The sequence below is a fragment of the Salminus brasiliensis genome, chromosome 2 (genome assembly GCF_030463535.1).
Source record: "Salminus brasiliensis chromosome 2, fSalBra1.hap2, whole genome shotgun sequence".
NCBI lineage: Eukaryota > Metazoa > Chordata > Actinopteri > Characiformes > Bryconidae > Salminus > Salminus brasiliensis.
This window is the reverse complement of record NC_132879.1, coordinates 40,333,259-40,360,363: the sequence shown is the minus strand read 5'-3', so window position 1 is coordinate 40,360,363 and position 27,105 is coordinate 40,333,259. Positions and strand designations below refer to the sequence as shown.

Sequence of the window (27,105 nt, the reverse complement as noted above, 5' to 3'; positions counted from 1 at the left end):
AAATGTTGCCTTAAATGTATTCTGGCTATACTTTAGAAGGGAAAGATGCTGTACATATAGCCTTTTTTGTTCACAAAGGTGTATATATATATATATATATATATATATATATATATAAAACACAATATGGTCCCGTAAGGTGTAATTGTGGCACTGATTTGCCATGTCTCTCTCAAGTGATTACATTAATTGCCTAATTACAATGGCATGATAATGGACGATACACTTAATTAAATGTTTCTACATTTATTGTTCATTATATCAACTCCACTAACCATATAGGAACACTGGTTCAAAAAAACATATGATCATGTGGTGGAGCGTTTGTGTGTTGCGCTAGTGCAGATGTGAAATTGTGCCCAGTGACAAGGTCGCGGGTGCTCAAGATTAATTGGTGCGAGCCATGAACGCCTCACCATGCACCTTTAAGACTGAAATGGTCTGATGTCAGATCATCACCATGTGACACCTTCAGAGGGTTTGTAAAAACCTTAACTAGCCAATATTAATTAGTTTATTACTTAAAAAAACAACCACACAGTGCAGTTGTGTTTCTTGCTATAGGTATTAAAGACATTGGCAGTGACATTTTGTTACTTTTATTTCTGTTTATGTATTAGTACCCCACATAACATGATTGAGCCATGATAGAATATTGAGAGACCTTGTTTGCATGTTTGGCCAAATTAATTAAATTAATGTACTGTGACATGAGAACAGATTTATAGAATTACAACTTCAAAAGCATTATAAATCTAAAATGGACAACAATACATCCACTTCAATTATAGCTTTTCAAAAGATGTTGTGTAGTAGTGTCTCTGTGAATTCTCATAAATCAGGGTGGCCACTTACCCTTTTATTTGGAGTTTGGAACAGGTCTCACATACAGTAAATTTAGCTAAATATGTTTATTAGCAACATTTTTAACATTTAAGTTTGAGCTGCTTGAAATAAACCCATCATTCAAGACAAATGTAACTAGCTTAACACAACTAGCATAAGTACTTTCTCCACATTCAACACATTGAATGTGGATACCATTCCAACAATACCATTTTTAATGACTACTGTAGTCTCAACCCCTTCATGACAAGCATCTTTAGAACTAGCTCCCCTTTGCTGTTACAACCTGCAACAATAGTGATGAATAGCCAGACACCAGCTGGTGTGCCACCATTTCTCATTTGCAGAGGCCTCCAGCTTATAACAATTCTTGTGTTTTGTGTGCCCAAGAATATTATTGAACTGAATGGGCGAGGATTCCTAAGAAACACTGCCAGAAGCTGGCGTGTGGCTATACATCATGTTTGCAACAGGTCAAAAGAGAGCTCTACTAAGTACAAAAGATGCTTGTCATAAAGGGATTGAATAATTCTGAAACTGCTATGTCATTGTGTGTTCAATGCAGAGAAAGCTATACTATGTTGTAAAGTGTTGTTGTTTAAATGGTAGATTGCAAACAGCTGAAAGTTTGTAAATTAAGCTTATAAATTAATTTGCAATGGGGGTTGAATAATTGTAATTGCAACAGTGTATATACATATACAATTAAAAAATAAATGTGCACTTTTATTTCTAAGTACATTCATTCAGCAGTTTTGCTCACCCACAGAGATTCCTAGAAAGAGTTCTTTGTGGTTATGCTGCACAAACACCATCTTTTGCTCCTTGAAAAGCCAGTTCAATTGAGTTATTAAAAGAACCATTCAACTAAAATGTCCTTTAGGGATCTAAAACCCCGTTTCTGAAACAAAGGGATAAAGCAAAGAATTGTAGAGCTCTCTGAGGCCCTGAGGGCTAGGGCTTGAGAACTGCTGCTTTTAGGAACTGTAAATGGTAGTGCACCCAATAACCCTTATTGGCACTTTCATTTTTAAGAGTTTGGAACAGGCATTTATACAGAGAGAAAAAAAGGTAAATTACATTAATCAAAGAAAAAAAATTACATAAATAAAAATCACATTAAAAAGTGTAAGAATAAAAGGCAGTTAAAGATGGAGTACGAGCAACTTATGTAAAAAGGTAAAAGATAAGGTGGTCATGGAAACATTATTTCAGGTCAGGAATGAGCTGGGACCAGCTGATATTGGCCATTCCCAGGTCTTCATCCTCCAGGCCAGAGAAGCTGATGTCCACCAGGATCTTACTCAGGCTGTCATTCATGGTGTCCAGCACCAGCCCCTCGGTCAGAGAGCAGTTGGCAACCCCCACTTGCAGCTGGCGGGAACAGCTGGGCGTGTTACGGCGTGGTGAAGAGTGGCTACAAGCAAGAAGCTCACGGGGGGAGCTAAAAAGCGGCAACTCCTTGAAGGGCGTGCTGTTTAAACTGAAGGTCATGTGCTCGTGCCGCTGTGGTGTGAGAAGCGGGCCATTGGGTGTACGGATGGGGCTGAAGTCCAGCACGCTGTGGCTGCTTTTGCCCAGTGGCGTAATCCTCCAAGGTTCTAGAATGGTTTGGGGTTTGCTGGGTGTGGAGGAGGCTAGGTGGCTGCTTTTGATGGGAGTTTTAAAGGTATAACCTCGAATCGGGCTTTCAGGCTGTGGTTCAAGCTGGAGCTCTTGAAACTCCGGTTCAGCATCACGTGTGTCCTGGCAGGCAGAGTTGTCTGAAACCACACCGGAATCAAAGAAAGTGCTGTTGGGAAAGAGCAAGACATGCTCCTCATTGGACGGCAAAACCAGCCTTTGCTTGCGGCGAGAGCTGCTGGCCTCCCTTCTTCTGCTATCAGCCAGGGGGGCCCTAGGGGGTTCAGAGCTGACAGGAACATTTGCAGGCTCTTCCTTTATCTCATTTGGGCCAGGGTTGCATGCATTCACTGAGCTGGAATCACTTGATGGAACCTTTCAACACATGACCAAACAGCTTAATTAAAGCATTGTTAATTAAAGCAACGTTAAAAAAAATGACTTGTTTCATACTGGAACTTTGAGACCAACAAAGGTAACAAGCATAGAAAGCTTATATAACCTAGGCCAGCATAATATATCTTTTCAGCATCGTCATCACAATGTGTGATGGGAACAATCTCATGACTATACCATGCATGTTAGAACATGCTTTATTTTATTTTTCGAATAGCTGTGTCAGTCAACATTTGAACAAAGTCACACAAAACTGTTTTTCATTTCTTGATACCCATACAGAAATCCTGAGTGTCACTCAATCCCAATACCCATCAACAACAATATGCCATCTCTAGTTTAAACACTAGCTCTATGATTGAAGCATGTAATATACAGCACACAGAGTACACCACTGTAGGAAGTGTATATGAGGTTATCTAACAACGCTGAGGCAAGCACATGGCTTAAGGCAGATTTTGACCCTGTTTACATCTGCTCATTTCATGCAATCAGGATTAAGGATAAAGTCAAGCCACATAAAAGTGTAAACGCATCAATAATTCATAAGATGCATTAAAAACAGATACAAATCCCATCAATTAAACCAGTTCAGGGGTGGTCAACAACTGTGTAAACATAGGACTCTAAGATGCATTCTAAGACTCTAAGATGCATTCGACAACTAAAACACCAATTTTCATATTCTGTCCCAGACACATCAGACATATCTGACTACTAAGTGTAAACACATGTGGCTAAAATCTCATCAGTAAAAACAAACCAGATACTAGTCACATGAAGTGACCAGGTGTAAATGGGGTCTATACTTATGCACAGATGTTACCTTAGTTTAATAGCTCCAATGCAAAACAAAGAAGCAAACATGTTGGCTGATGAACTAGGGTTTGGGGCAAATGTGTAACTCTGTCTGTTAAACTATCCCTTTAATCCCCTGAAGTTCTGTTTTGTTCTCAAATTAATTCCCTTTAAAGGCAGGCTTTACCTTGGGAGCAATGCGGACCCTCTTCCCTCCTCCAATGGAACTGGGAGTAGAGGACACAGAGCTGTCCTGAGTGGTGGAGAAAGGAAACGGTGCAGAGGAGGGCAGGAAGAGTGAGGAAGCCAGAGGAAGCTGGATGGGGACCAGGTACGAATCTGTACGAGGCAGAAGAGGTTTCATCTTCCTCTCTAAATGAAATGAAGAGGTTACTAGAAAAACACCTATTTTAAAAACATGCGACAAACATAATAAACCGCTGCAATGCTTCACACCGCAATTTCTTTACAGCAAGTATTCTTGAGATATGCAAGCAGGGTTGTTGCATGAAAGAATTAACCCACAGTGATTTAAGGTGGCTCAACATTGCGATATGCGGTTTTACCGTCAGTCGTTGTATATGTATGGTTTCCCAGCTTCTCTGCTCAGTTTTAAAACGTGCCTCTCAAGCTCATCAGCTCCGCTACTTAAGCTCTACCCACACAATGACTCCTTAGACCGTATTGTCGACCTTCCTGTTTATCTCCTCTGAGTTTGTTTCGTTTTGCTTTATTTACCGACCTTTTTATGTTTTGACTATTTTGCCCCATTTTGTCTGCCTTTTATACCCGACTTCTGTCCGTTTCTCGTTTTCTGATTTTGCCTCAGCCCTTCTGTTATGGTTACTACAGCTCCGGTTTTGACCCTCGCCTGTTTACTGGTTTGATTTTGGATCAACACCTTTTCAATAAACTTTTCTATTATCATCATCATCATCTAGTAAAATTGGCCACATGTATCTGTCTTGTCACAAACAAGTTTCGTCCTTGTTGCGCGCTATGCCCAACCGCACTAAATACTCTGATGGTATTTAGCTATCTAAAAATAACTAGACTCAAAATCATAGACTGCTGACGTTTTGAGGTCATCACAGTGGACACCATGTGGTTATACCCATATTAGAAACTGGTCTAAAAGGACTCTAGAAAAAGAAAAGTGAATGAAGACTATTTTGATAGTTGAATATTCTATTGATATTTTAAACGATTAATCAATTATCTAGCTATTTTTAATTTAGCTTGAGGTTTGTTTTTTTTGCACATCAGCACACTAATTTAACTAATGAAGACCAAAATTAACACCTTATTCGGAAAGTTACTGTTTTAATGAATTTTCCTGCTAATACAAAATAGAAATAAAACACCAATGTCTTTTGTCTGCCAACATTTAAAACCAAGCATGTGCACAGCAGCAGAAATAAAATAAAAAGCCTGTTTTCCCATCATTTTACAATTCAGCAAAAAAGGGTGACAAATGTCAGACTTAGCTTTCAGTATTTGCGTTACTGCTATATTTGTATTAGTGACTTATTTAGACACTGACTAGCATACTGCATAAGCAGCACAATACTTTTTGCTGAAGGGTGGGACCAAGTTGATTAGTCCTTCCACCCCCAGAATGGATTTTTCTAAAATGGTCTCTAGCGCATCATGTGGCGATAAAAAAATGTTTCAAAGCTGATACGTTTTGTCCTATGGACATTTTTCCTGTTGATAATAACTGGATCGTCTGAATTATGAGGTAATGTAGTAATATTCATGTTCATTTATATTAATTTTTACATGCAAGTTAATGCTACTGCACATCGAATTTACCCGATTTGCCAGTGTAAAAGTCAATTTGTATTAGCAAGTTTAATTTGAGTAACCAAGTTGGCCAAGCTGATAGGGCAGCAAAACAACCAGTGATGTAGACTACAAAGAGGTTCTTTTTTTAATTAAATACTCACTGAAACATGATAAACTTTCCCTTCTTAACTTGGGTTGACCTGCACTTAGGCCTCAGTGCTAAACATAACCACTTTCAGTCTGTTTTTTTTATTTCTTTTAATACTGTTGAGGCCATCCTTGATAGATGACAAAACACAAAGCAAGCCAACCGCCATAACCTACCTTACTTTGTAGCTTACTGACATCAAACTGATGCGTTCAGACCTGAAGTGCCAAATGTGGGCATAATGTGCTGTCTGTCACTCAAGGCCTAGCATGCCAGCTACTGCACTGAGACTTTGGTGAAGGGTATCCAATGTATTCTCTGCATTACAAGGTTTTTAAGGAGTTGAAATATGAATAATGCTATATCAATGCTAATAGCAAGGATACCTTGCATATTGGTGATATGCTGCAAATGCACAATTTCTATTTTTGACTTATCCAACATAATCAAAGTTCAAATTTCAAAATGTTGAAACAGTCTGGACTTATATTTACTTTATGTACATACACTAAGCCCCCAAGCAAACCCCCTGCTAGCCCTAGTCAAAGCAATTGTGCATCAGCAACACTGAAGAGCAGGAGTGGGCAACTGCAAAATTCAGCACAGTTTACTGATTTTCCTGCTCTAACAAACTTACTAAACCTGACAATTAACAGGCAAGTTAAATCAGGTGTGCTTGGACAGGAAAAGCACAAGGCTAAGCAGAAACCTGGCCCTCAAGGACCAGAATTGCCCTCCCTTGCTGGAGACACATCATAGCCAGACTCAGATGTTAGACAGATTTTGCTGAATCCACCTCAAATTGTATACCCAGAGTGTATACCCAAAACCTACACATCCAAATCTGTACCTTTGATTTTGTCTCTCTGTTGTCAACTACCTCCTGAATAAAACTTTTTTGAAGTCCCAGCCATAAAGAAACCACTGACAGATCTGTCACAGCTCCTCACTTACCTGTGCTACAAGGTGGCATAACTTTCTTCTGATCAGGCATCACTCGTTTCTGTTGCTGTGGACACAAAAGGTTTGTTTATTTTTCAGGTTTTATATGCCATTGTAGCACAGATCCCACACTACATAACTTGCAGAAGACACAGTCTTCCTGCTTTCAACCTGAACTCCATTTCCAGTTCCAGTCTCCATTGATGGAGAGATATGTCCTCCCTGTGAAACTGCAGTAATAAGAAACGAGGAAAGAGGAAAGTTCAAAAAGATCTTACTTGTTGGTAACAGACCTGTGCAGTCTGTGGGTAAGAGGGGGCCGCCGGGTCAACCACAGGCTGTAAGAGTGTTGGGGAAACAAGAGATGTGGCCAGATTTGTGAGAAAAGAGGACAAGGAAATGTGCCACAATTTAAAAAAAACAAACAAAAATTCTTCACTTAGTGAGTATATTTAAAGAGAATTTGTGGTTAACAATGCTTTCAGACCTGCAGTCGTCTTTAAGTGATTGAACTTAAACAAAATAAAAATAAATTTAAACGAATGTCCTTACTTAGACAATTTAATGTAGTTGCAAAGAAATGTGTACATTACTACACCACTATAAGTAAGAGCTAAATAAACAGTTATGTATGCATTAGAATGAGCATTTATGCATTTGAGGGCCGTTGCTGTACCTTGCCAATCAGGTCAGCAGTCAGCTTACCTTAAAAACTTGATCTAAAGTAAGACAACGGTTTGCCTCTGGTCGAATGGTCCAGTAGGATATCCTGCCATCTGGTGTGCTCTCTCGGACAAACATGTCATGCAGAGAGAGATTATGACGAATGGAATTCTTTGTATAAAAAAAAAAATAATAATAATAAACACATGAATAAACACAGGGACAGGATGACTGGCTGTCTGGATCTCAATATGAAATAATTAGTCATGTGTGTTCTAGCACCAAAATGACAACCCCATAAAACTAGGTAAAATTTAGAAAATGTATAATTACTGCATTTAACATTACCTTCCAACCTGGTTTAGCCACATTTCGATAGTAAGGGAAATGGTTCTCTATCCAGTAATAGATTTCTTTCAAAGTCATCCTTCTAGTTTTCTTGCTGTTTATAGCAAACTGGATCATTGCCATGTACGAGTAAGGTGGCCTTTCTGACAGAGGGTCCTTAATTGCACCCATCTCTTCCTCTGTGTGCTTTGGCTAAAAGAGAAGACATGCTGATTTACAACACTGACAAAGAATTTGTAGATGTCTAAAGCAGAACATTGAAAAAAGGAAGACCAAGGCTATGACTGGGGACGAAGATGCAGGGGTGGGAGAGAAAAACCCCCAAACACAAGCACTGTATATAACTATAACTGAACATATTCATTCATAATTTTAAATATATATATAACTTGAGTCAGATTTGCTAGATGAGGAATAGCACATAAATGTGCATAGTGTGGAGTTGACAAGACTGATAACACATGAAATATGGGATCAAAGTAAATAACACTACCCATGTATTTGTTCTTAAATATAAAACTCATCATTCACAATGTTTTCAATTTGCAATTTCAATCTTTTACACTTCTGAATATGTACCTGCTGAAGTTGTAGATTCTCTTTATCGGAATCTTTCTTTGCTGACTCAGACCCAAGAACATCTGTGCTCATTTCTCCTAGCCACTGGATGCTTGTCAAGCTGTTTTCTAATAGACTGCAGCTTGCTTCTTTTTTCACTGGTGAAATCAGACAGTGTGAGGATACTGCACCAATGGTATATGTGAGATTTTAATTTTATAAAAGCAACAGACAAATAAAGACATATTTAGCTGCTGTCTGGCAAAAAACATTGTATCTCAGTTTTTATATGATCTAATTTTGTCAAGATTTTGTAATAAATGGATTAATGGAAAAATCTTTACACATTGACATATTCTATTGAAAGTTAAGAAGTTTTTTTTTCTTCCTCTTTATTTCCCCTGTAAAGCTGCTATTATGGAGATAAAATGTTTTATGACAGCAACAATAAACAAATCAGTAACTCAAAATGCATCATATAGGATTTCAATAGTTTATATCAATACATACAGGATTTACTGGCATCCAGCATAAAGTCTGTGGTAACACATCCTTCTGGTCCACATGAGGCCGGCCCAGCCTGTGAAGAGGCACTGAAGAAAGGACAGATTCCATCCTCCAGACTACTGCTGCCACTTAGTAAAATGAACTTGTTTGGCCCCTGTGGTCCACATTCCTTCCCTTTGGCGGTCAGCGCACCAATGAGACTTTGAAGATCCGCTGTCTTCGGTATGACCACCACCTGTGTGTCAGGCTTGGTAGGATGGTCTAAGATACAAATGCCGTGAGGAAAGGACTGAGCGCTTCTTGGCGGAGCAGCCTTGGTCTGTAGTCTTTCAGCCTCCTCTTCATGTCCATTTCTCTGAAAAGGCAGTTTCCTTCTCTTGAGGATTAAGGGCCTCCTGGGACTTTCCCTCATTATTTATATCACAGAGAGGAGATTGTCCTAGTGGGTGTCAGTCTGCATAAAATAACAACTAACATTCCGTTATGAAGCACACATCAAATAACCGTTTCTTAATATTGATCAAATATGTATACTAGCTATATACCCTAAACCTACAGCTAACCAGAAAGCCTCATCTGTAAAAATAGCAAACTAGCTAGCTAGCTAATCTTAGTGTCACCTGATATTCCGAGCACTCGTTCGATTAACCGATGCAAGTTGCTGTTAGCTAACGTTAGGAGAGTGAAAAATAAAATAAAATTGCTAAACTTTACCGATTGCACAACGTCGTTCTACTATAGCTAATACATTTTTCGTCGATGAATGTTAGCTAGCTATCAACAGAGTAACAAGAGTACTAGCGCTAGCTAACTGACCCAAACAACTTTGAATGTAAACTGTTCCCGTGACGTATTTTTACTTGAACATAATACCGTTAAAACATAGTCATATTTTAATTACATAGCTAATGCTAGCAATTAATTAGTTAGCTAGTTAGTTAGTAGGGCTAAATACTGAATGCGCAGACAACGTTAGCATACACAACAACCCCAATACTTGACTAATCATGTAGCAGCTAGCTCTCCCTTATCCAACCTCCCACAAATATAGCTAGCAACATTACTTCAACCGCAACTGCTCTGATTTCAATACACCACTTTTGTTAATCAATTGGTTGTCATTTTAATACGGTTTAAATGACAAAGAGCCATCGCTAGTGCTAGGCTGAATTGCTATTCAAAACTTGGGTCAGCCGATATCCAGTTTTAGCTTGCAGCACCCGTACAACCCATTTTACAAGTGAATTTACTTAATAAACCCGATTAATATTACGATAATCAAACCTTCATATTATGCCAATTTTCAGTTTATCAAAAATTCTTGTCTTGCCGTTCTGATAAGTTAAAACGGATTAGATCAATATAAAAGCCACCGTTTCCTCTCTATAACAGACATGCAACAGACCAGTTTGAATTTTGGCGCAGTGCAGCCGATGGAGATCACGTGATCACAGTTCGACCAATGGGTTTGAGCGACACTAGTCGTGTCAGTGTACGGAAGCAATGAAAAAAGAGTACAGAGGTGTATGCGTGTGTGTTGGGGAGTAGGTTCTAATTCTCGTTGAGGCGTAAGAGAAAATGTGGAATATACATATAACTAAATATGCTAGCTATGTTTTGTGACTAAATTTGAATTCTTTTCTTTTTTCAAACAGGGTTATGATGACTTCTCATGCCTCGCCAAACACGAAAAATGCGGTTGCTCAATCCGCAGAAATGTCACCTATTGTTTGTAGAACAACCCAGAAACGGTCCGAAGCATGATTATGGACAACAATTAAGAAGTGCAGTTAATCCAAAGACATTTGTGTCGGATGAACCACCACGGCAAAACGCCGCGGCTTCTTATTGGGTAAATATAAACGAATTAACATTCGCTGACATACAGTACTGTGCAAAAGTCAGAGAAAGCACTTCGTTTATTTAAATCATGTCTTTGCCATTAAAACATTTAAGGTGGTATCTGAGTTTTGTTTTTTATATTTCTTAACGACTAAAAGGGGATATTTAAATAGTTAAAATACCATGAATTAATTACAGCAAACCAATTTTAATATGAACAAAATCAGAAAATGCATGTGTAAATAGGAGTGTGTTTTTGTTTACTGCAGGTGTGTCCTCAGTTTACCTCACTTGAAGACATAGCAGTCAGACAAGGTGGACGTAGGAGGAAGAAGAATCAGCTTCCCACAAACACAATGAACATCACTTCAGTTTTGTCTTTGCATCAGGCCAGAAAAACAACTGCTTGCAAATATTCTTCTTTGTCATTTGGGACAAGAGCATCAGTTCCACAGAGATATCACGACACTGTTAGCAAAAAGACTGTCTTGTGTACTGAAAAAACTTCAAAATTGAAAGACACAATGCATTCACAAGGTGACAGAACTGGTTCTCCAATCAATCAGAATAAGGTTCTTACAGAGACTCGGACACCTTCTGTCACCTCAAGGGGACAGAAAACAGCTATATCAGAAACTGCAGTAAAACCCTATGGTACCTCAGAGTGTGTGAAAACACCTTTTGGCTTTACCCTGGAAAAACTGAGAACTCTAAGGTCTGTTCACATGTCTACATCGAAAGAAAAAGACACACAAGACACTAGCACTGTGTTCGCCCTTTCCCCCAGGGGGACTGCAGAAATACCAGATGGTGTGCAGTGCCTTTCATCTTCCATTCTTTCTCTACTTTTTTCTCCAAATCTGCCAGAGACTCCAAGCACTCAAAACTTAAGTATGTTAGTGAAAGACTCGCCTGAGAGAGACTATGGTTTAAAAGTGACTTGGAGAAGGAGGAAAAACCTAATGAAATGCCTTTTAGAACGAGGTCAGCTCTTGATCAGTGAGGCTATGATCAGCAATACATGGTTGTAGACTGTGATCATTAAACTGTCTACCATGACACAGTGTAAATTAATCATTCCTGAACTGTACACTTTGCCATGAAACTGATGCTGTACAAAATATTTCTGATGATAGTACTGTGTTTTACTGCTAATGTGTTTAAAGCACGAAATTAAATTCTATGTACACACAACGAAGTTCTTTTAACTTGTCGGTTGTTTTACGGAAGTAGCGTATGTACTTACCAGAGAACTGCGTCTCGCTCCAATATATGAACCGACCCTCGCCCTTCCTCTGGATTTTACGCCCTACCAAGCGTGCTAGTTAGAATACAAGCGCGCATATTGGAACGCGGTCACTAAGACGTGGTAGTTGGAGGTGGCTAGGAGTGTTTCGGAAGCGGGTAAAGTGTGGATCAATGGGGTTGTTGACCGTGGGCCGCTTGCTGCTTGAATGTTACGGAGACTAGTTTTTAAAGATCCGGCATTTAATCAGATTTGCAAGCAGAAAAGTAGCTAATTAAGTCGCTATGTGGAGCAGTTCGTCAGCTTCGTTTCGTCTCGACAGTCCTCCAGGATGTTTACTTACGCCTCGAGCTGGACTGGTGGTTGCTGCCGTCGAACATTTAATGATCAGAAAAGATTTTCAAGCAGCTCTTGACACATGTGAGAAAGGGTTGGAAAGCTTAGTTCATTTGAATGAGCAAGAAGAAACGTGGTGGGTGTACTGAATGTAGCTGCATATTTGTCCACGATTTAGGATAGTTCAGAATGAACTCCCCAATTTTGGGAGATCAGAAAATGGCATTAATTGATTTACCTTTATCCTCAGTTCGTTTTGAGATAGTTAAGAAACCCTGCCAGTCTGTAGAAAAATGCTTTAAGAACCGTTAAGTGTCAGTCATGCTAAGTCATTGTCATGTCGTGAACTTTGATATAGGTGGAAACGCCAAATTTAATAAAGGTACTTAATAGAGGTATAGGTACTATAAACATACAAGTATAACGCACCGCGTACATGTATATTTTTTATATACCACAGTAAGCATTTCTTTTAAAGCTCTCTCACAATAAGTATTACACGATTGAATCTCATTAATGATGTACATGTGAGTACATATACGATAAGACCAAAATAATATCCACAAAAAAGTAAATTAATATCAATTTTGCAGTTTTTGAAAAATCCTAGTTAATTCCCAAATGGTAGCCTCTTTAACCAGATCTGTTTGTTTTTGTAGTTCCAGACATGGAGAATTGAAAGCATCACTTTGTATTGTTGGAATTCAAGCTTTGGCCGAGCTCAACCAGTGGTGTGATGTCCTTGCATGGGTCTTGCAGCACTATGGTGAAACAGAGAAAATACCTGCCAAGATCATGCAGATGTGGTAAAAGTAGTACCTGAAACTTTATTCTTGTTGGCTGTTTGTTTTGTGAAATCAAAATTATGCCATATTTGGTTGGCTAAACACTCAATGTCACCTTTAACTTTTTCCATGTTGGCAAGCAGGATAAGATGTTAACACTATGGACACTTTTTTAGAAACTGGACCTTGATTAATGCCAACACTTGTATCATAACTAATATTGATGTCATTGCTAGTAATCATGCTATTACATAAGCTATTATTATATTATAAAAATGGCAAAAATGTACTTATAGATGTGCTTCCTGTTTACAAACATTACTGGATGCGCACCTCCAGCTAGGGGGCAAAAGCACTTTGGAAACACACCCAGTCACTGGGTTGTAACGTTAGTCAACTGCTATTAACATGGAATGTTTATGATGTCTTGTTGAATAAAATAGTATAATAATAATAATAATACATTTTCAGAATTTAATATTTTGTGTTTGGAATGCAATCCACTCTGAATATTAAGCATTTCCATCTATCTTGTCTGCGTTTGGGGCAGTTTACTGCACAGCGACTCCTTGTCATGTTTGCTTTCTAGTGTAAAGAGTGCAACTTTCTGTTGCCTTCTGCCCCATGTTTGTGCATGCATCTCTGTGATGATGTTGCACAAAAACCTGTTTCTACTTGGGAATAACTTGCAACAAAAATAGTAGCAATTTGCTCCATGAGAGTAAGAAAAAACTATTGAAATGTATCTCTTTGATTGTGTTAGCATAGTAATGGAAAACGCTTATAACCTCTTTCCTACTATTACAGCATTCTTTTGTACACCAAAGTGGCTGAGCAGGCAGAAATGCAGAAAGCAGTCCAAGCATGGCTGCACTGCTCCAGTAACATGAATCATTCAGGTTATAGCAGTGTAGCAGAACTGTACATGTTGCATGTCCTGCTGCCACTGGGCCAAACCAATATGGCCATACAGCTGCTGGAGGACAAAGTGGGACAGGTTGCCTTTACTGAGGACCAGAGACAAACTGCACTCGCTATAGTAGAGAATCATGGTTCCAAAAGCGAGCCCACTTTATATCCAAGCCCTGGATTTGTCTCTGTAGAGTCAGAGATTAGAGACAGAGTTCATACATCACAAGGTATGTCTCATTAATTTATACACATAGTTTTCCGTTTATGAAATGCTCTTTGTGGAGTATGAAGTTATTTGCGGTAGCATATTTATAACTGTACAATGTATAAGGCACCTTCAACTCTATACTTCAGTAAAAGGGAAAGGACCACCATAAGACCACTTCTCCCCTGATATTATTTGGGAGCACATTCTCAGGACAGCCTTGACACACTCATTATAGTAGGGTGTTGGTGTGTGTAAACACTGCACACTGGTCAGGCACTTCATTGGACTTCCACATGTGTATTTATAGTTTGAGTATATAGCTTCATTTGTGTTGGCCATCCTATAAATTGCCATCAGTGGTCAGCTTCTGAACAGAGTATCACTGTTATGCAGTTCTCAATTCTGCAGTGACACTAAAGTGCTTATTACTATTGTACTTGTGCAACACAATACCATGCCATAATGTCAGGGTGACTGCAATATCTGATCGGTAGTGTTCCTATGGTTGTCTGCTTTAATGGGGGAGTAGCTAATGAATTGTTCAGCAACAGGTGGGCTACAGTCATTAGTGGTAAATCTACAAAGTACACATAAATGGTAGGTGTGGGATAAAATGACAGTGACTGTTTGTAAAACTCCTTATGATCTATGATATAACAAAATGGCAAATTGTTTTGTCTCTCAGGTTCACTGGTCCACCGGTTAAATGCTGTTGTGAGCTTGTTGTACAGAGGCTTCTTCTCTGCAGCCAGCGTCAACATCGGCTCCCATTCTTTTCGCAAAGCTTTTCTACTTGTGTTCTTGCTGTACCTGCTGCTTGTCCGCAAGGACCCAGGTGAGGAGACTAGTATGTGCAGGAACTGTGCTCCTCTTAGCTCAATCTAGAGCTTGTATCCACAATCTGTAAGTTAACTACTGTTTAAAAGCTCATTCTGATCTGTTTGAGATCAACAGTTATGGATTGAGGAGGGAGTATTCTGCAATTATTTAATGATTCAAAACAAATAAGTCTTCATGCAGTGGATTTATGGATAACAGTTATGAAAATCAACCCAGTAGTCTTGATGTATTTTATCTGCTGAAGGATAGTTTTGGAATACAGCTTTGGAATACACTCTCCAAACGCATTTATCAACAGATTTGCATTATTATTATTATTATTTTTATTATTATTATTATTTTTTTTTTAATCCACAGCTCTGCCTTCAGCTTATCCATGGATCCTTCGACTGTATGGAATCTTCCAGCAGATGTGGAAAACTATGTTTGGACCATATTATAGGGCTTTATCCTGAGACCTTAATTTGTGCAATTGCTAAGAAAGACATAATCTTAAAACAACACTGAAAATATCATGAGCAAAACTATGAATATGAATGATCAAGCTCGCTTGCTTTGGAGAACTGAACATTGTCAGTAGTCAACTTGTCAGAAGTGTTCACATGCATTCAGTCCACAAAAAACAGGTGAAATGAAATACATTTACTAAGATATTGTTCTTAAGATTTCTTCAACTTTTGAAGTAAACCTATCACAGAATGTTTAATTTTTAATTGCTTGAAAGTACATTAAACACCTGTTGTGAGTATGTGAAATTGAAGCATGTAATGAAAGGTTCGGCTGTTATGCAACATTTATTTTACATTTACAGCATTTGACTGATGATTTGAATCATGTTAGGGAGTAAGCGGATGCAGTCTTGTCCCATGACCCTTGTTGGTGTAGCATGGTATGCTTGTCTGACAGGGAAGTCGAACCCTAGTGTGCCATGGGTAGTGCAGTTTTTGTTACCCACTGCACCAACCATTGCAATCTAGATCTATGGGAATGTGTCAGGGTCCTCAAAGTGGGCATATCATTTGTTGAGAGCCTCAAGCACAGAGGGGTCTTTGAAACATTGTGCATCTCTGGTTTTATACAGGTTTGAGGTTATCTGAGTTCCATACACTTTTTGTCCTTTCAAACAGTCTGTCTATTAAACAAGATGTTTCCATCCACTGGATGTTTTTTCTTTATTGCACCGTTATGAGTAAACTGGACTTGAATGGAGCAGCAGTTTTATCTTATTCAACAGCAACAAATAAAAGCTGGTCGTGCCACAATATTCAACCAATCACCAAGCTCCCCTTATTTTGATTAGTAAAACTGAATTTTAATGTTTAATTGTGCCCCCTAGTTTTTTTGTTTTTATGTAAACAAAGAAAATCACAAATACCTACACATGCAATAAGGAAAGAGAATTAAGGTTTATTTCATGCCACATTTATTTATATTGACTTTAAAGTATTTTAATATTTGCCATATATTCCTTATTCCTGTGAATAATAACCCACTGAACCTGTACGAAATCACTTATCATCATTATCTGAAGAATCATTTTGATGATGATGAACAGCTGTACATACAAAGAAAATCACTAGTCGAGTTCTCGAACTCTCTTGAACGGAAACCAGCAAAAAAAAGAAACCGAAAGTGAAGTTGTTTAGGAACATCGCGTCGCTAAGAGATTCGTGTTGGACAAAGTTGTGTTGTTTCTGCAAGGAAACGCTTGTGTTCGACGACAGCTTCAGCTGGCAGGTCAGTATTTTCTTTTTGCGCCTTTGTTCCGTATTACACTAATAAACATTTCTTTTAGTAGCAGCATCACACATTTAATGCTAAATGTCAGTCGGTAAACAGGAGGCAGAAGAAACACAAACAGTTAGCAACGTAAATATACACTTCATTCAGAGCAGATTCAGTCCTGTTTCATATCCATTTTATTATATATAATGATATCCAATGAAAACAAGTATTTCCATTTTTAGTTTTAAACTCTGTAGCTGCTTGGTACATTGTTCTGGATGACTATACCAATAGAAACGCTCCAATACTTGAAATATACTCTTATTTTACATTAACATATCATTCAAAATTATAAACATGTTTGCCTTCTCCTGTAAAGTCACCATTTTGAAGATACCAGTTTTTCAATGGCAAAACTCTCTGGTCAGAAATGTAATAATTGTTTAGTAAGATATTGGATGGAGTATGCTTTGATGAACTTGAAGGAGTATCTGATGGTAACAGTAGTATTCTGATTTATCCTTTCTGATGTGGGAAGTACATTTATTCTTTAACTGTCTGAAAAAGAGCCATTTCCTCTGGAGAGGGCCTATGTCCTGTATTCTTGGCAAGAATGATATTTTATTGGTCATCCAAGGGTTAGATCTATCTCGTGTTCTAACATTTCGGACATTTTAAGTCACTTGCTTTTTTTTTTGTTTCTAATGTATCCGATTATTGCACCTGTGGAAGTAATTCTGTCAGATCTGTTGCATAAAATTAGATTTATTAAGGATGATTTGGTGGGGCCATGCAAGTTTGGTCATGTTGGTTCTGTAATTAATTGATTGAGAGAGAGATCACACACTTCCTTCAGGTGATTGGATTCATTAGTGCAGATTAAAATGACATATGATCAGCATTCCTAAGTCAATGGATGAATATAAAAGTCCAGCTAACTCATGAGAGCACGAGAGTGCGGAAGGAGGTCTGTAAAGGCTTGCTACCACAAAGCTGCTGTTTTGTTCTGCACAAACATCTAAAATTTAAAACATTATTTGGATAGTCAATCAAGAGCTTTTATTTGGATATTAGGTTTAACATGAATGACCACACACAAAAAGAGAAGATGTGATACAAAAGTGATGGCTGTAATTGGGTTGGGGTAATTGCGGTCTGGTGCAAAAAATTTGGTCATTACCAATTAAATTGTTTCTCAGAATTGTCGCTTGCATTAGTATTTTTTTACTAGGTTACATTAATCCTATTTACTGTTGGATGGGAATGTCTTGGACAAGGAGGCCTATCTATTTGGACTATAGAGCCCCAAGTAAGTTGTTTTTAAAGCCCATTCTCAGAGAAAGCACAGAGGTGTATTTTGATATTTTATCATATTTCATATATAGACTGCTTTATTTTTCCTATTTAATATTTGCTCAATGCTTCACTTAACACCTAAGCTCAATATCTCAAAATGTGTTGTGGAATTGCACAATGCCACTTATTCTTCTATCCTTCTAAATACTAATAAACCTTGCAATGAATTCTTAAATTGATACATTTCACTTAAGATCAGCATCTAAACATAGGCTATTATACTCAAGCTATTCAGACTCTCAACTACCTTAAGAAACAGACAGCTAACCACATCTCATCAAGAGTGATTAGATCATTTGTTACAGGAGTGGATTAGATTAATTCATTTTAACCCTCTAATACAGCATTAATTTATCAGAAATAAAATACATTAATTAGACCAAAATACATTAATAAGTACAGTTTCTTAAACTTGCAGGTGTGAGAGGGCTTTTAAACTGTGGCCTATCGTGTTGTATAAATGCTCTGCTTCAGTCCTTGTCTGCCACTACAGAGTTATTAAACTTGCTCAACAGGTATGTAGTATCTCTTCTGTTTGTCTTAAGTTTAAATACAACTCTTGGTTTAGATGTGAAGTGTTGCATAAGCGGGACACTAGTTTTCACAGTGGCTTGTGTGTTTCTTAGATGGCTGCCTCCTGATGATTTTGAAGATCACCACAATGTCCCCCTGGAACTTAAAAGAGTGTTGCATGCCATGAGAGATCAACTGCAACCTGCCCCTCATCGAGACTTCTTGGACTGCCTTCACCATAACTATGTTCATCGTATGCAGTCTATCACACTGTCTATTTATATTACAATATTGGACCTAAGCCTGTTCCAATGAATTTCTATGACTTATTCTGAGCCAATTCATTTTTAGTGATGTGCTCTTTCATTTTGGAGTAACATTTTTCAATCTTGGCCAGGAAGGCTATATGCAGAAAGAGAATTAAAGACACTGTGAAACTGTAATTTCATTTTAAGAATAAACAATTTGTATTTCCGGTAGGGTTCACTCAGCATGATGCTGATGAAGTCTTTCACAGCATCCTCAACCTTATTAAGCAACAAATGCTTGACCATGAACTGGTAGGTTGATGATAAAACTTTTAATCTTGTATTGTAAAACATTTGACAACTGAGTGTCATGATTACTACTTAAAAGATGATCTACATTTGAATAGACTGTGTTGAATTGGTGTGTTTAATGTAATTTTGTTTTCATATATTTTAGGTGGCAGAGATTCAAAATCTGTTCAAGATTGTAATGGAGGGACATATACAGTGCTTAGAATGTGCATATGTACATCGTGTCCCTACCTTCTCACTCAACCTCCCATTACATCTCTGTGAGGAAAAGAACACTTTGGTAAGGAGACCTTGAGATCTTGCTCACTGAATTGATTTAGGCATATCATTCTGCCAAATGCCTTTAGTTGTGTAGCCACAAGGTTATCTACTGCCATTTAAGCTTGTGTTCTGCACAGCCACTTCTGGCAGTGGGGTCAAAATATTTCTGTATTAGCCTTTGCATAGAAGTAAATGCTGTTTACTTTCCCAGGAGGACTGCATTCGTTCTTTCTTTAAAATCCAAGTGTTGGAAGACAGTGACAAATTCTGCTGTGACAGATGTGAGGAGAAACAAACAGTTGCTCAGGTGCGCTTTTTATTAAGTATTTTGAAGTGATTTCTTTGTAAATGTAATTACTGTTATTATCCCATATTGCAATTTTGGGCAATGATTACAGCCAATAATTTAGTGTCCCATTTTTTTTGGTTGTTCACACACAAGCCCAAGCATGTGTAGTTGCTAGTACCATTTTTATTAAATTAACTCTTTTAATTTTTCTTTTAAAATTCTTTTTATTAAATTAAACGGGTTGCATAGTAGATAACTCTTCCACACAAAAAACCCAACTTACTCACATAAAGCTACATATTTCATTATAGTCACAGATTGTTGAAACACTGCCCTGATAAAAATCCAGCTTGAGACCAGATGTTGCTGGTAGCTGGTTTTTGATGGTCAAGGTGGTTGAAAAGCTGGTCATGGAAGCAAAATCATACCCTGCACTGGCCTTCAGATTAGCTATAGAATAGTGCGTAGAGCACTTCATGGAATGGGTTTCTATGGCCGAGCAGCTGCATCCAAACCTTACGTTACCAAGCCACTGAACTCTAGAGCAGTGGAGACATGTTCTCTCAAGAATCACGCTTCTCTGTCCGACAATCTAATGGACGAGTCTGGGTTTGGCAGTTGCCAGGAGAATGGTTCCTGTCTGACTGCATTGTGCCAAGTGGAAAGTTTGGTGGAGGAATTATATCATACACTATTATCAGTGTACTGTTTTTTTGTCAACAGCAGACATGAAGACAAATAACAACCATGCCACATAGTTGCAAGCAGAGCTTTATCATTAATTCCCATGCTAAATTTCCCAACTTTTTTTTTCTTCTTTTTTTGCAACCCTGACCTTGACCTGACAAAACACCTTTGGGATTAATTAGTAGCAGAATAGTCAGAAGAGCAGTTTTGGGACAGAATCCTGCCATAATGAACCTAGATCTTTTTCTCTTGCCTTTTTGATCTGAAGTTAAGTTATACTTAACATTTGTGAACAGGCCCTAGATAATGGTTATAATGTATGGTAATGGTAGGTAATTGCTTAATTGTTTTATGCAGCACACCTCTCTGGAACAATCGGTTGTTATGATTTTCTACTTATTTATGTAGGGGTTTGCTTTAATTCATCATCCATCTTAAATAAATAAATAAATTATTGCGTAATAATATGGGCCACAACAATAAAGGTGTTATTGCTGCTGGTTCGTAAATTCCACATCATTGCATCTCAAGTCATAATTAAATCTCAAAACCACATTTCTTACACAGGGATTTAAGATTGTTTCACTGCCATCCATCCTGTGCATTCACCTAAAGAGGTTCAGAAATGATAATGGCTTAATCAAGAAGCTGTACTGCCAGGTCACATTTCCTAAGTCCTTCAGTATGACTGAAATTTTGACAGAACAGTATGCTCCCGAACAAACGGTATGTTTTACTGAAGCATTTGTGTCATTTTTCACTAGATTTTTTTTGTGTTAAAGACCTGCATTAAATGCCATGTGTCTTTCTTTAGCTTAAGGATAAGTACACACTGTATGCAGTTATAGTGCATTCTGGATCCCCCATGTTTGGGCACTACACCGCATACATCTTTTCCACAAAAGACTGCACATGGTATTATACTGATGACAGCCATGTACATCGGGTAAGACTACTTCTGCCCAAATTTTAAAGTCCACAAATATATTTGGTGATGGATGGAATGAGATTTTCATGAAGAAATATTTTTGTCTGCGCACCTGTAGGCTAGCTGGACAGATGTTCAGCAAACATATGATGGGAGGTATGTGCGCAATTTTAAATCACTGTCAGACCTATTTATAACATAAATAAACTTATGTTTTTATGATTGAGCTGGACTTGTTTTCTTGCTTAGTTTCAGGACTGGCTCTGCATACATGCTGTTGTACAGGAGAAGCAGCTCAGAGGCACTACAGGAATCTTCTGAATGAAGTTTGGATTACCCCATCATCCCCCTTGTGATAGTTTATTTTAGTACTCTCCCTTGAAGATTTTGCGGTCTTATTTTATTGTTGAATATAATGTGAGGTGTGGGACCAACACTGGTCCAATTTCAAGAGTGGACCATTTTTTAGGGTTGTGGGATGCTTTATCATGACTTTTTGCATTATTGAGGTATGTTGAAGTTTAAAATATTTTATTTCTTGGAGAAGGTAAAGAGGCAGCAGACAGAGTGAAGGGCCTTTAATGTACCATATTCAGGAAAATAGGGCATTACAGTCCTTAGTAACTCTGTAGGAATGGATGGTGGAATGTGGAGAAAGATTTCGCGGTCTTATTTTATTGTTGAATATAATGTGAGGTGTGGGACCAACACTGGTCCATATTTCAAGAGTGGACCTTATTCTTTTTTCACAAGATAATTTTTTAGGGTTGTGGGATGCTTTATCATGACTTTTTGAATTATTGAGGTATGTTGAAGATCTGACGCCTTTTGTGTATATTGTGTCAAAAACCAATCTGAATACAATCTTGATGTGCCAAAAATCAGAACTGGGTTGGCAGTCTAAACACAGACTTGGAGCAGGTGGGGATTACAATCGTAACTTAATTCGAGAACGTGAAATGTTTAGCCCTGCCTCAAACGTAATATGAAAACTTCTAACAGACGGGATTAATTCATTAGTCTCGCCCCCCATTGTGAGTGTGGGTGAGCTGTGCTGGTGCGTTTACGTCAGCGGAGAGAGAGGCGCAGAAGCAAAGGGGAGAGTGATGAGAGCGGAGCAGTGGCGAGGCGGGACAGCCCTGCAGAGTCTGCGGTTCCTTCTTTTTCCACCGCTTGATGCCACGTTCCACGGGGACCTTTTCCTGCTGTACACCTCAGTATGGAGATGCTATGCCACGAGAAAGGACGAACATTAGAACGAGGCGAGACCCCGGCATCCTCGGTGATGACCGAGTACTCCAAGACATGCTTATAGTGGAAAACAAGTTTCTACCGAGTTTCTACTTCAGCCGGGTGCAGACGGATATTCAGCCTTACATAAGGAGGCTAGTTGCTATTTGGATGTTGGAGGTTTGTTACCACGGCTCTCCTCTGCTTGCTTTTCACTCCTTAGTGTGTCTGATAACACTTCCTTTAAACTTAAGTTTAAAGTTTAAAGTGTTAAAGAAAACAGTTAACACCCAGTAACGAAACTGATTATGTTATAATTAGGTTAATTAGGTGAGCATTGTTAAATTTACGAACGAAGCTGAATGAGCTTTAAATGGAGCTACACTGGTCAATTGCAGATTAAAAGAATAATATCTAGTTTTTATTTACATAAAAGATTCCTGCATTTTTTTAAAGTACTGAATAAAAAACACAGAAATGAATTATTAGTACATTTTGAGTTGCTAACAAGCATCAGCACATCCAGCACATCCAGCACCCTCTTCTAAAGGTCTGTGAGGAAGAAAGGTGTGATGAAGACATTTTCCCTCTGGCTATCAACTACCTGGACAAGTTTCTTTCTGTGGTCCCCACAAAGAAGTGCTATCTGCAGCTTTTGGGAGCTGTATGTCTCTTCCTGTCATTCAAGTTGCAATCCTATCAGCCATTATCTGCAAAGAAACTCTGTCTTTATACAGACAACTTCTGGAGAGCTGCTGGTAAGAGCTGATACCAAGTCACAGATCATGCTGTCTGACAGTCTCTTGCTATTAACCTTAACTGATAACAGTAAACTACAGTATTACATGGATACTTTCTTTACTCTCTTTCCTTCTTTGTTTTAATTTGAAATAGTTTTTCTGTTCTATTATATGCTATATTTATTTTACAATTATTAACATTTTCCTGTGAATTATTTTATTTTTATTTATTTATATTTTATCTCTTATATCTATAGCATTGCATTACCTGTTAAAGAAAAGACACTCAAGACAATTGACCAGGAAAAATAAATATTAAGGCACATTTGATCCATTTGGCTGATCCAGTGAGAGCATGGACATGAGCAGGCTTCTTGCTTCTTTCTGAGCTCTTTGGTTTCACTTGTTGGGTGTTACATTGTGGATATTATTGCAAAAAAAAACATGGTACACTGACTGCCAATGATGGCTGGTGTCCTGAAAAGATGATTTGGTGATACAGAAACTTGTTTGCCTGTTACACCAAAATTGAAAGTGGATCTAAAACAAGTGGCCTGAGCAAAAAAAGATTGTTTTAATGTTAAATAGTGGGAACAAACTACAAATGGGGAAACAATGCGGTTAGGTTATGTTAGGTGTAGAATCCATTAACCAGTTAGGGTCTATCATAACAAAAAAAAAATCTTCTGTTTCCATGACAGCATTTGTAGGAATGCTGTCATGGAAACAGAAGATTTTCTTTTTGTTACAGACAGAGCAAGACACCCCAATACCTATTATACCTATTATACCGCCCAACCCTAGAGGGACTTAAATTCTCCAGGGTGGTAGATTGATAGGACAATGACTGAGCTTCCCTTTCATAGTCCATCATTACTTTACTGTAGTTGCAGGGGGTGTGTTAAAGCTGGGAGTCCACTAAAATGTGCATGGCAGGGTGCCTGAATTTATATTGAATTTATATGGGATTGAATTTACATTCAGCCAGACTTGAGTTTGTTGTGTGGTAAGCAGGCTGTTATCCTGCTAACTAGCTAAGCTATTGCTAACCAGCTTCTCTTTCCTGATTCAGGGCAGTTTTATTTGTGGCTGTTGTCAGACGGTGGTTTAAAATTTATTGAATGATTGATTTTTAATATGTTTAAACATAGACATTTGATCTTCATTTGAACAATATTGGGAGGTTGAGGTAATATAAGTTAACACATACAATTGGAGAAATGTCTTTTTAAATAATTTGTAAAATGTAATTAATAAAACACTTTTTCTGTGAGGAAAAAGTTAGGACACCCTCACATTCATTGACTTCAAATGTCTAAAATTAGAATCAGGTGCACCACATTAGCTACAGATGATTACAACATCATTAGAGGGGACTTTGAAGGAGCCTGTCTTATTTAAACTTCCACAATAAAATAAATGTCTGAAGTGACATTGGCCATATCACAATGGCCATATCCAAAGAGTTTTCGCAGAGGCCTTCAGAAAGAAGGTTATACACACGTGGACAAAATTGTTGGTAGCCTTCGGTTAATGAAAGAAAAACCCACAATGGTCACAGAAATTAATCTGACAAAAGTAAGTAAAAATGCTATGAAAATTAACAAATGAAAGTCAGACATTGCTTTTCAACCATGCTTCAACAGAATTATTTAAAAAAAAAACTCATGAAACAAGGCTGGACCGAAATTATGGTACCCTTAACTTAATATTTTGTTGCACAACCTTTTGAGACAATCACTGCAATCACACAATTCCTGTAACTGTCAATGAGACTTCTGCATCTCTCAGCAGGTATTTTGGCCCATTCCTCATGACCAAACTGTTCCAGTTGTCTCAGGTTTGAAGGGTGCCTTTTCTAGATAGTCCAATGTTTTCCTCTTAGCCATTCTTGGGTGTTTTTAGCTGTGTGTTTTGGGTCATTATCCTGTTGCTGTTGCATTATCCCATGACCCTGCAACTAAGACCAAGCTTTCTGACACTGGGCAGCACATTTCTCTCTAGAATCCCTTGATAGTCTTGGGATTCCATTGTACCCTGCACAGATTCAAGAAACCCTGTGCCAGATGCAGCAAAGCAGCCCCAGAACAAAAAAAGAGCCTGCTCCATGTTTTGCAGTAGGGACAGTGTTCTTTTGTTAATATGCATCATTTTTCCATCTGTGAACATAGAGCTGCTATGCCTGGGCAAAAAGTTTTTTTGTCTCATTTGTCCATAGGACATTCTCCCAGCTTTCTCCAGAAGCTTTGGGGCTTGTCAACATGTAGTTTGGCAAATTCCAGTCTGGCTTTTTTATGATTTGTTTTCAACAGTGGTGTCCTCCTTGGTCATCTCCCATGAAGCCCACTTTGGCTCGCAACGACGGATGGTGCAATCTGACACTGATGTTCCTTGAGCTTGAAGTTCACCTTTAATCTCTTTTTTCTGGGCTTCTTTGTTACCATTCGTATTATCCGTCTCTTTGATTTGTCATCAATTTTCCTCCTGCGGCCATGTCCAGGGAGGTTGGCTACAGTCCCAAGGATCTTAAATGTCTGAATAATATGTGCAACTGTAGTCACAGGAACATCAAGCTGCTTAGAGATGGTCTTATAACCTTTATTTTTAACATGCTTGTCTATAATTTTCTTTCTGATCTCCTGAGACTAATTAGTCGACACACCTTGATTTAACATGTCCCTTTGGTCACATTATTTTCAGGGGTACTATCATTTTGGTCCAGGCCTGTTTACTTTTTAAAAGAAGTCTGTTGAAGCATGGTTCAAAATCAATGTCAGATTTTCATTTGTTCATTTTCATAAGATTTTTATTTATTATTACTTTTGTCAGATTCAAGTTATTTCTGTGACCATTGTGGGTTTTTCTTTCATTAACTGAGGGGTACCAACAATTTTGTCCACGTGTGTAGAAGCATATGAATCTGGGTGGGGATTTAAAAAGACCTCGGAACACTTAGAAATTTACCCGTCCACTGTCCGCAAAATAATTTACATGCAACAACTGCCAACATTGCCAAGTCAATGGAATGAATACCAGCTATTATGGCATAGGATGTCCTATTCTTTTCCTCAGAAAAATAGTATTTTTAATAATTACATTTTACTAATTATTTTAAAAGGCATGTCCATGGTTTTATAGGATGTCCTAACACTTTCACATTTTCACTGTACAACTGCTTATGCAATTATATGCATGGTAAAAACATTTAACCAAAATGCATAACCAAGAGAGGTCACATATGCCTGTATATGAACCAACTAGATGAACATGCCTGTGCTCATGATAACAAATGCTACATGATCCTTATTATTGCACTGACCGTAATACCACAAATTACATAACTAATATAGTTTATCAATAGGAGCTTACTTCCTCATAGAGACTATAGTCATAAACCTTTCATAGTGGGCGAGGCTAAAGAAGGACATTGTTTTGGCATATCTTTTACTCAAGGCAGGGCTTTGGCATTGTATGTGGGAGGTGGGATTTGCACTTTTAGCCACTTCTTATGAAGGACAGAAGTAGTAATAAGTCCCTTTTGATGCCAAAAAGATTTGCGAGAATGTGGCGTCACGTGGGAATTGTCCCTACGTGATATCATTGTGTAGGTAGGTGTGTGGGAAATGTTTTTAATTCTTTGCCCACGGTAGGACTTTATTTCCAGTTTTTTTCCTACCATAAGATTATGAAGGAGTGTGTGAAATTTAAGATAATTCTTTATTAACCTAGCATCAACAAATTTAACATTTGTTTTTTGGTAAGGAATATACAGACAACATAAAAAATATACCTTCTGAGACTAGATTCCCATCCTACTTTAGCTTTTTTTTCTTATGCTAAGTATTTCATATGCGAAGCTGTACTGAAAACCCTTAGTGTATCCCAAAAAACAAGATTGTACATTTTTATGCTTTGACATTTGCAAGAAACATAATATGGTATAGATTTCCATAAACCAGCTGTTGCTCTCCGTCACACATTAATTGCCCCACTGTAAGAGCTCCCAGTTTTCCAGTATGTGTGTGTGTGT

At 38.1% G+C, this 27,105-nt stretch overlaps 4 protein-coding genes across 7 annotated transcripts; 3 read left to right on the top strand and 1 right to left on the bottom strand.

Moving 5' to 3' along the window:
• Positions 1–520: 520 nt before the first annotated feature.
• foxm1 (forkhead box M1) lies at positions 521–9,970 on the bottom strand. Its single transcript, XM_072672700.1, has 9 exons — positions 9,902–9,970; positions 8,621–9,071; positions 8,132–8,268; positions 7,553–7,744; positions 7,247–7,375; positions 6,820–6,879; positions 6,554–6,608; positions 3,851–4,035; positions 521–2,844 (listed from the first exon to the last, which is right to left on the bottom strand). The coding sequence occupies exons 2-9, from the start codon at positions 9,027–9,029 to the stop codon at positions 2,053–2,055; spliced, it is 1,959 nt and encodes a 652-aa protein (XP_072528801.1). The 5' UTR covers positions 9,030–9,071; positions 9,902–9,970; the 3' UTR covers positions 521–2,052.
• A 145-nt stretch (positions 9,971–10,115) lies between these two features.
• rhno1 (RAD9-HUS1-RAD1 interacting nuclear orphan 1) lies at positions 10,116–11,653 on the top strand. Of its 2 annotated transcripts, none has more exons than XM_072672697.1 (3): positions 10,116–10,161; positions 10,273–10,469; positions 10,729–11,653. In XM_072672697.1, the coding sequence occupies exons 2-3, from the start codon at positions 10,290–10,292 to the stop codon at positions 11,488–11,490; spliced, it is 942 nt and encodes a 313-aa protein (XP_072528798.1). In that variant the 5' UTR covers positions 10,116–10,161; positions 10,273–10,289; the 3' UTR covers positions 11,491–11,653. The 2 variants fall into 2 exon arrangements, with proteins under 2 accessions (XP_072528798.1, XP_072528797.1); XM_072672696.1 differs by having other exon boundaries at positions 10,123–10,185.
• A 99-nt stretch (positions 11,654–11,752) lies between these two features.
• On the top strand, positions 11,753–15,943 carry pex26 (peroxisomal biogenesis factor 26). Of its 2 annotated transcripts, none has more exons than XM_072672698.1 (5): positions 11,753–12,177; positions 12,701–12,847; positions 13,634–13,965; positions 14,632–14,781; positions 15,144–15,943. In XM_072672698.1, exons 1-5 carry the CDS (start codon positions 11,990–11,992, stop codon positions 15,239–15,241), a joined length of 915 nt encoding a protein of 304 aa, XP_072528799.1. In that variant the 5' UTR covers positions 11,753–11,989; the 3' UTR covers positions 15,242–15,943. The 2 variants fall into 2 exon arrangements, with proteins under 2 accessions (XP_072528799.1, XP_072528800.1); XM_072672699.1 differs by lacking the exon at positions 11,753–12,177 and adding an exon at positions 12,190–12,568.
• A 488-nt stretch (positions 15,944–16,431) lies between these two features.
• usp18 (ubiquitin specific peptidase 18) lies at positions 16,432–21,825 on the top strand. 2 transcript variants are annotated; one of them, XM_072672689.1, is made up of 11 exons: positions 16,432–16,523; positions 17,729–17,820; positions 18,286–18,382; positions 18,494–18,633; positions 18,861–18,940; positions 19,086–19,220; positions 19,413–19,508; positions 20,745–20,903; positions 20,992–21,123; positions 21,224–21,261; positions 21,355–21,825. In XM_072672689.1, exons 2-11 carry the CDS (start codon positions 17,769–17,771, stop codon positions 21,428–21,430), a joined length of 1,005 nt encoding a protein of 334 aa, XP_072528790.1. In that variant the 5' UTR covers positions 16,432–16,523; positions 17,729–17,768; the 3' UTR covers positions 21,431–21,825. The 2 variants fall into 2 exon arrangements, with proteins under 2 accessions (XP_072528790.1, XP_072528791.1); XM_072672690.1 differs by lacking the exon at positions 20,745–20,903 and having other exon boundaries at positions 16,432–17,820.
• Positions 21,826–27,105: the final 5,280 nt, after the last annotated feature.

Excerpts from the sequence above, each read along its gene's own strand:
- foxm1 (XM_072672700.1), bottom strand. The coding sequence starts at position 9,029 with ATGAGGGAAAGTCCCAGGAGGCCCTTAATCCTCAAGAGAAGGAAACTG. Across the intron at positions 7,376-7,552 it reads TGGCTAAACCAGGTTGGAAG|AATTCCATTCGTCATAATCT; the intron begins GTAATGTTAAAT and ends TTTTATACAAAG. Across the intron at positions 4,036-6,553 it reads TATGCCACCTTGTAGCACAG|AGAGGAAGATGAAACCTCTT; the intron begins GTAAGTGAGGAG and ends CATTTCATTTAG.
- rhno1 (XM_072672697.1), top strand. The coding sequence starts at position 10,290 with ATGCCTCGCCAAACACGAAAAATGCGGTTGCTCAATCCGCAGAAATGT. Across the intron at positions 10,470-10,728 it reads ACGCCGCGGCTTCTTATTGG|GTGTGTCCTCAGTTTACCTC; the intron begins GTAAATATAAAC and ends TGTTTACTGCAG.
- pex26 (XM_072672698.1), top strand. The coding sequence starts at position 11,990 with ATGTGGAGCAGTTCGTCAGCTTCGTTTCGTCTCGACAGTCCTCCAGGA. Across the intron at positions 13,966-14,631 it reads CAGAGTTCATACATCACAAG|GTTCACTGGTCCACCGGTTA; the intron begins GTATGTCTCATT and ends TTTGTCTCTCAG. Across the intron at positions 14,782-15,143 it reads GCTTGTCCGCAAGGACCCAG|CTCTGCCTTCAGCTTATCCA; the intron begins GTGAGGAGACTA and ends TTTAATCCACAG.
- usp18 (XM_072672689.1), top strand. The coding sequence starts at position 17,769 with ATGGGAATGTCTTGGACAAGGAGGCCTATCTATTTGGACTATAGAGCC. Across the intron at positions 19,509-20,744 it reads AGAAACAAACAGTTGCTCAG|GGATTTAAGATTGTTTCACT; the intron begins GTGCGCTTTTTA and ends TTTCTTACACAG. Across the intron at positions 21,124-21,223 it reads ATGACAGCCATGTACATCGG|GCTAGCTGGACAGATGTTCA; the intron begins GTAAGACTACTT and ends GCGCACCTGTAG.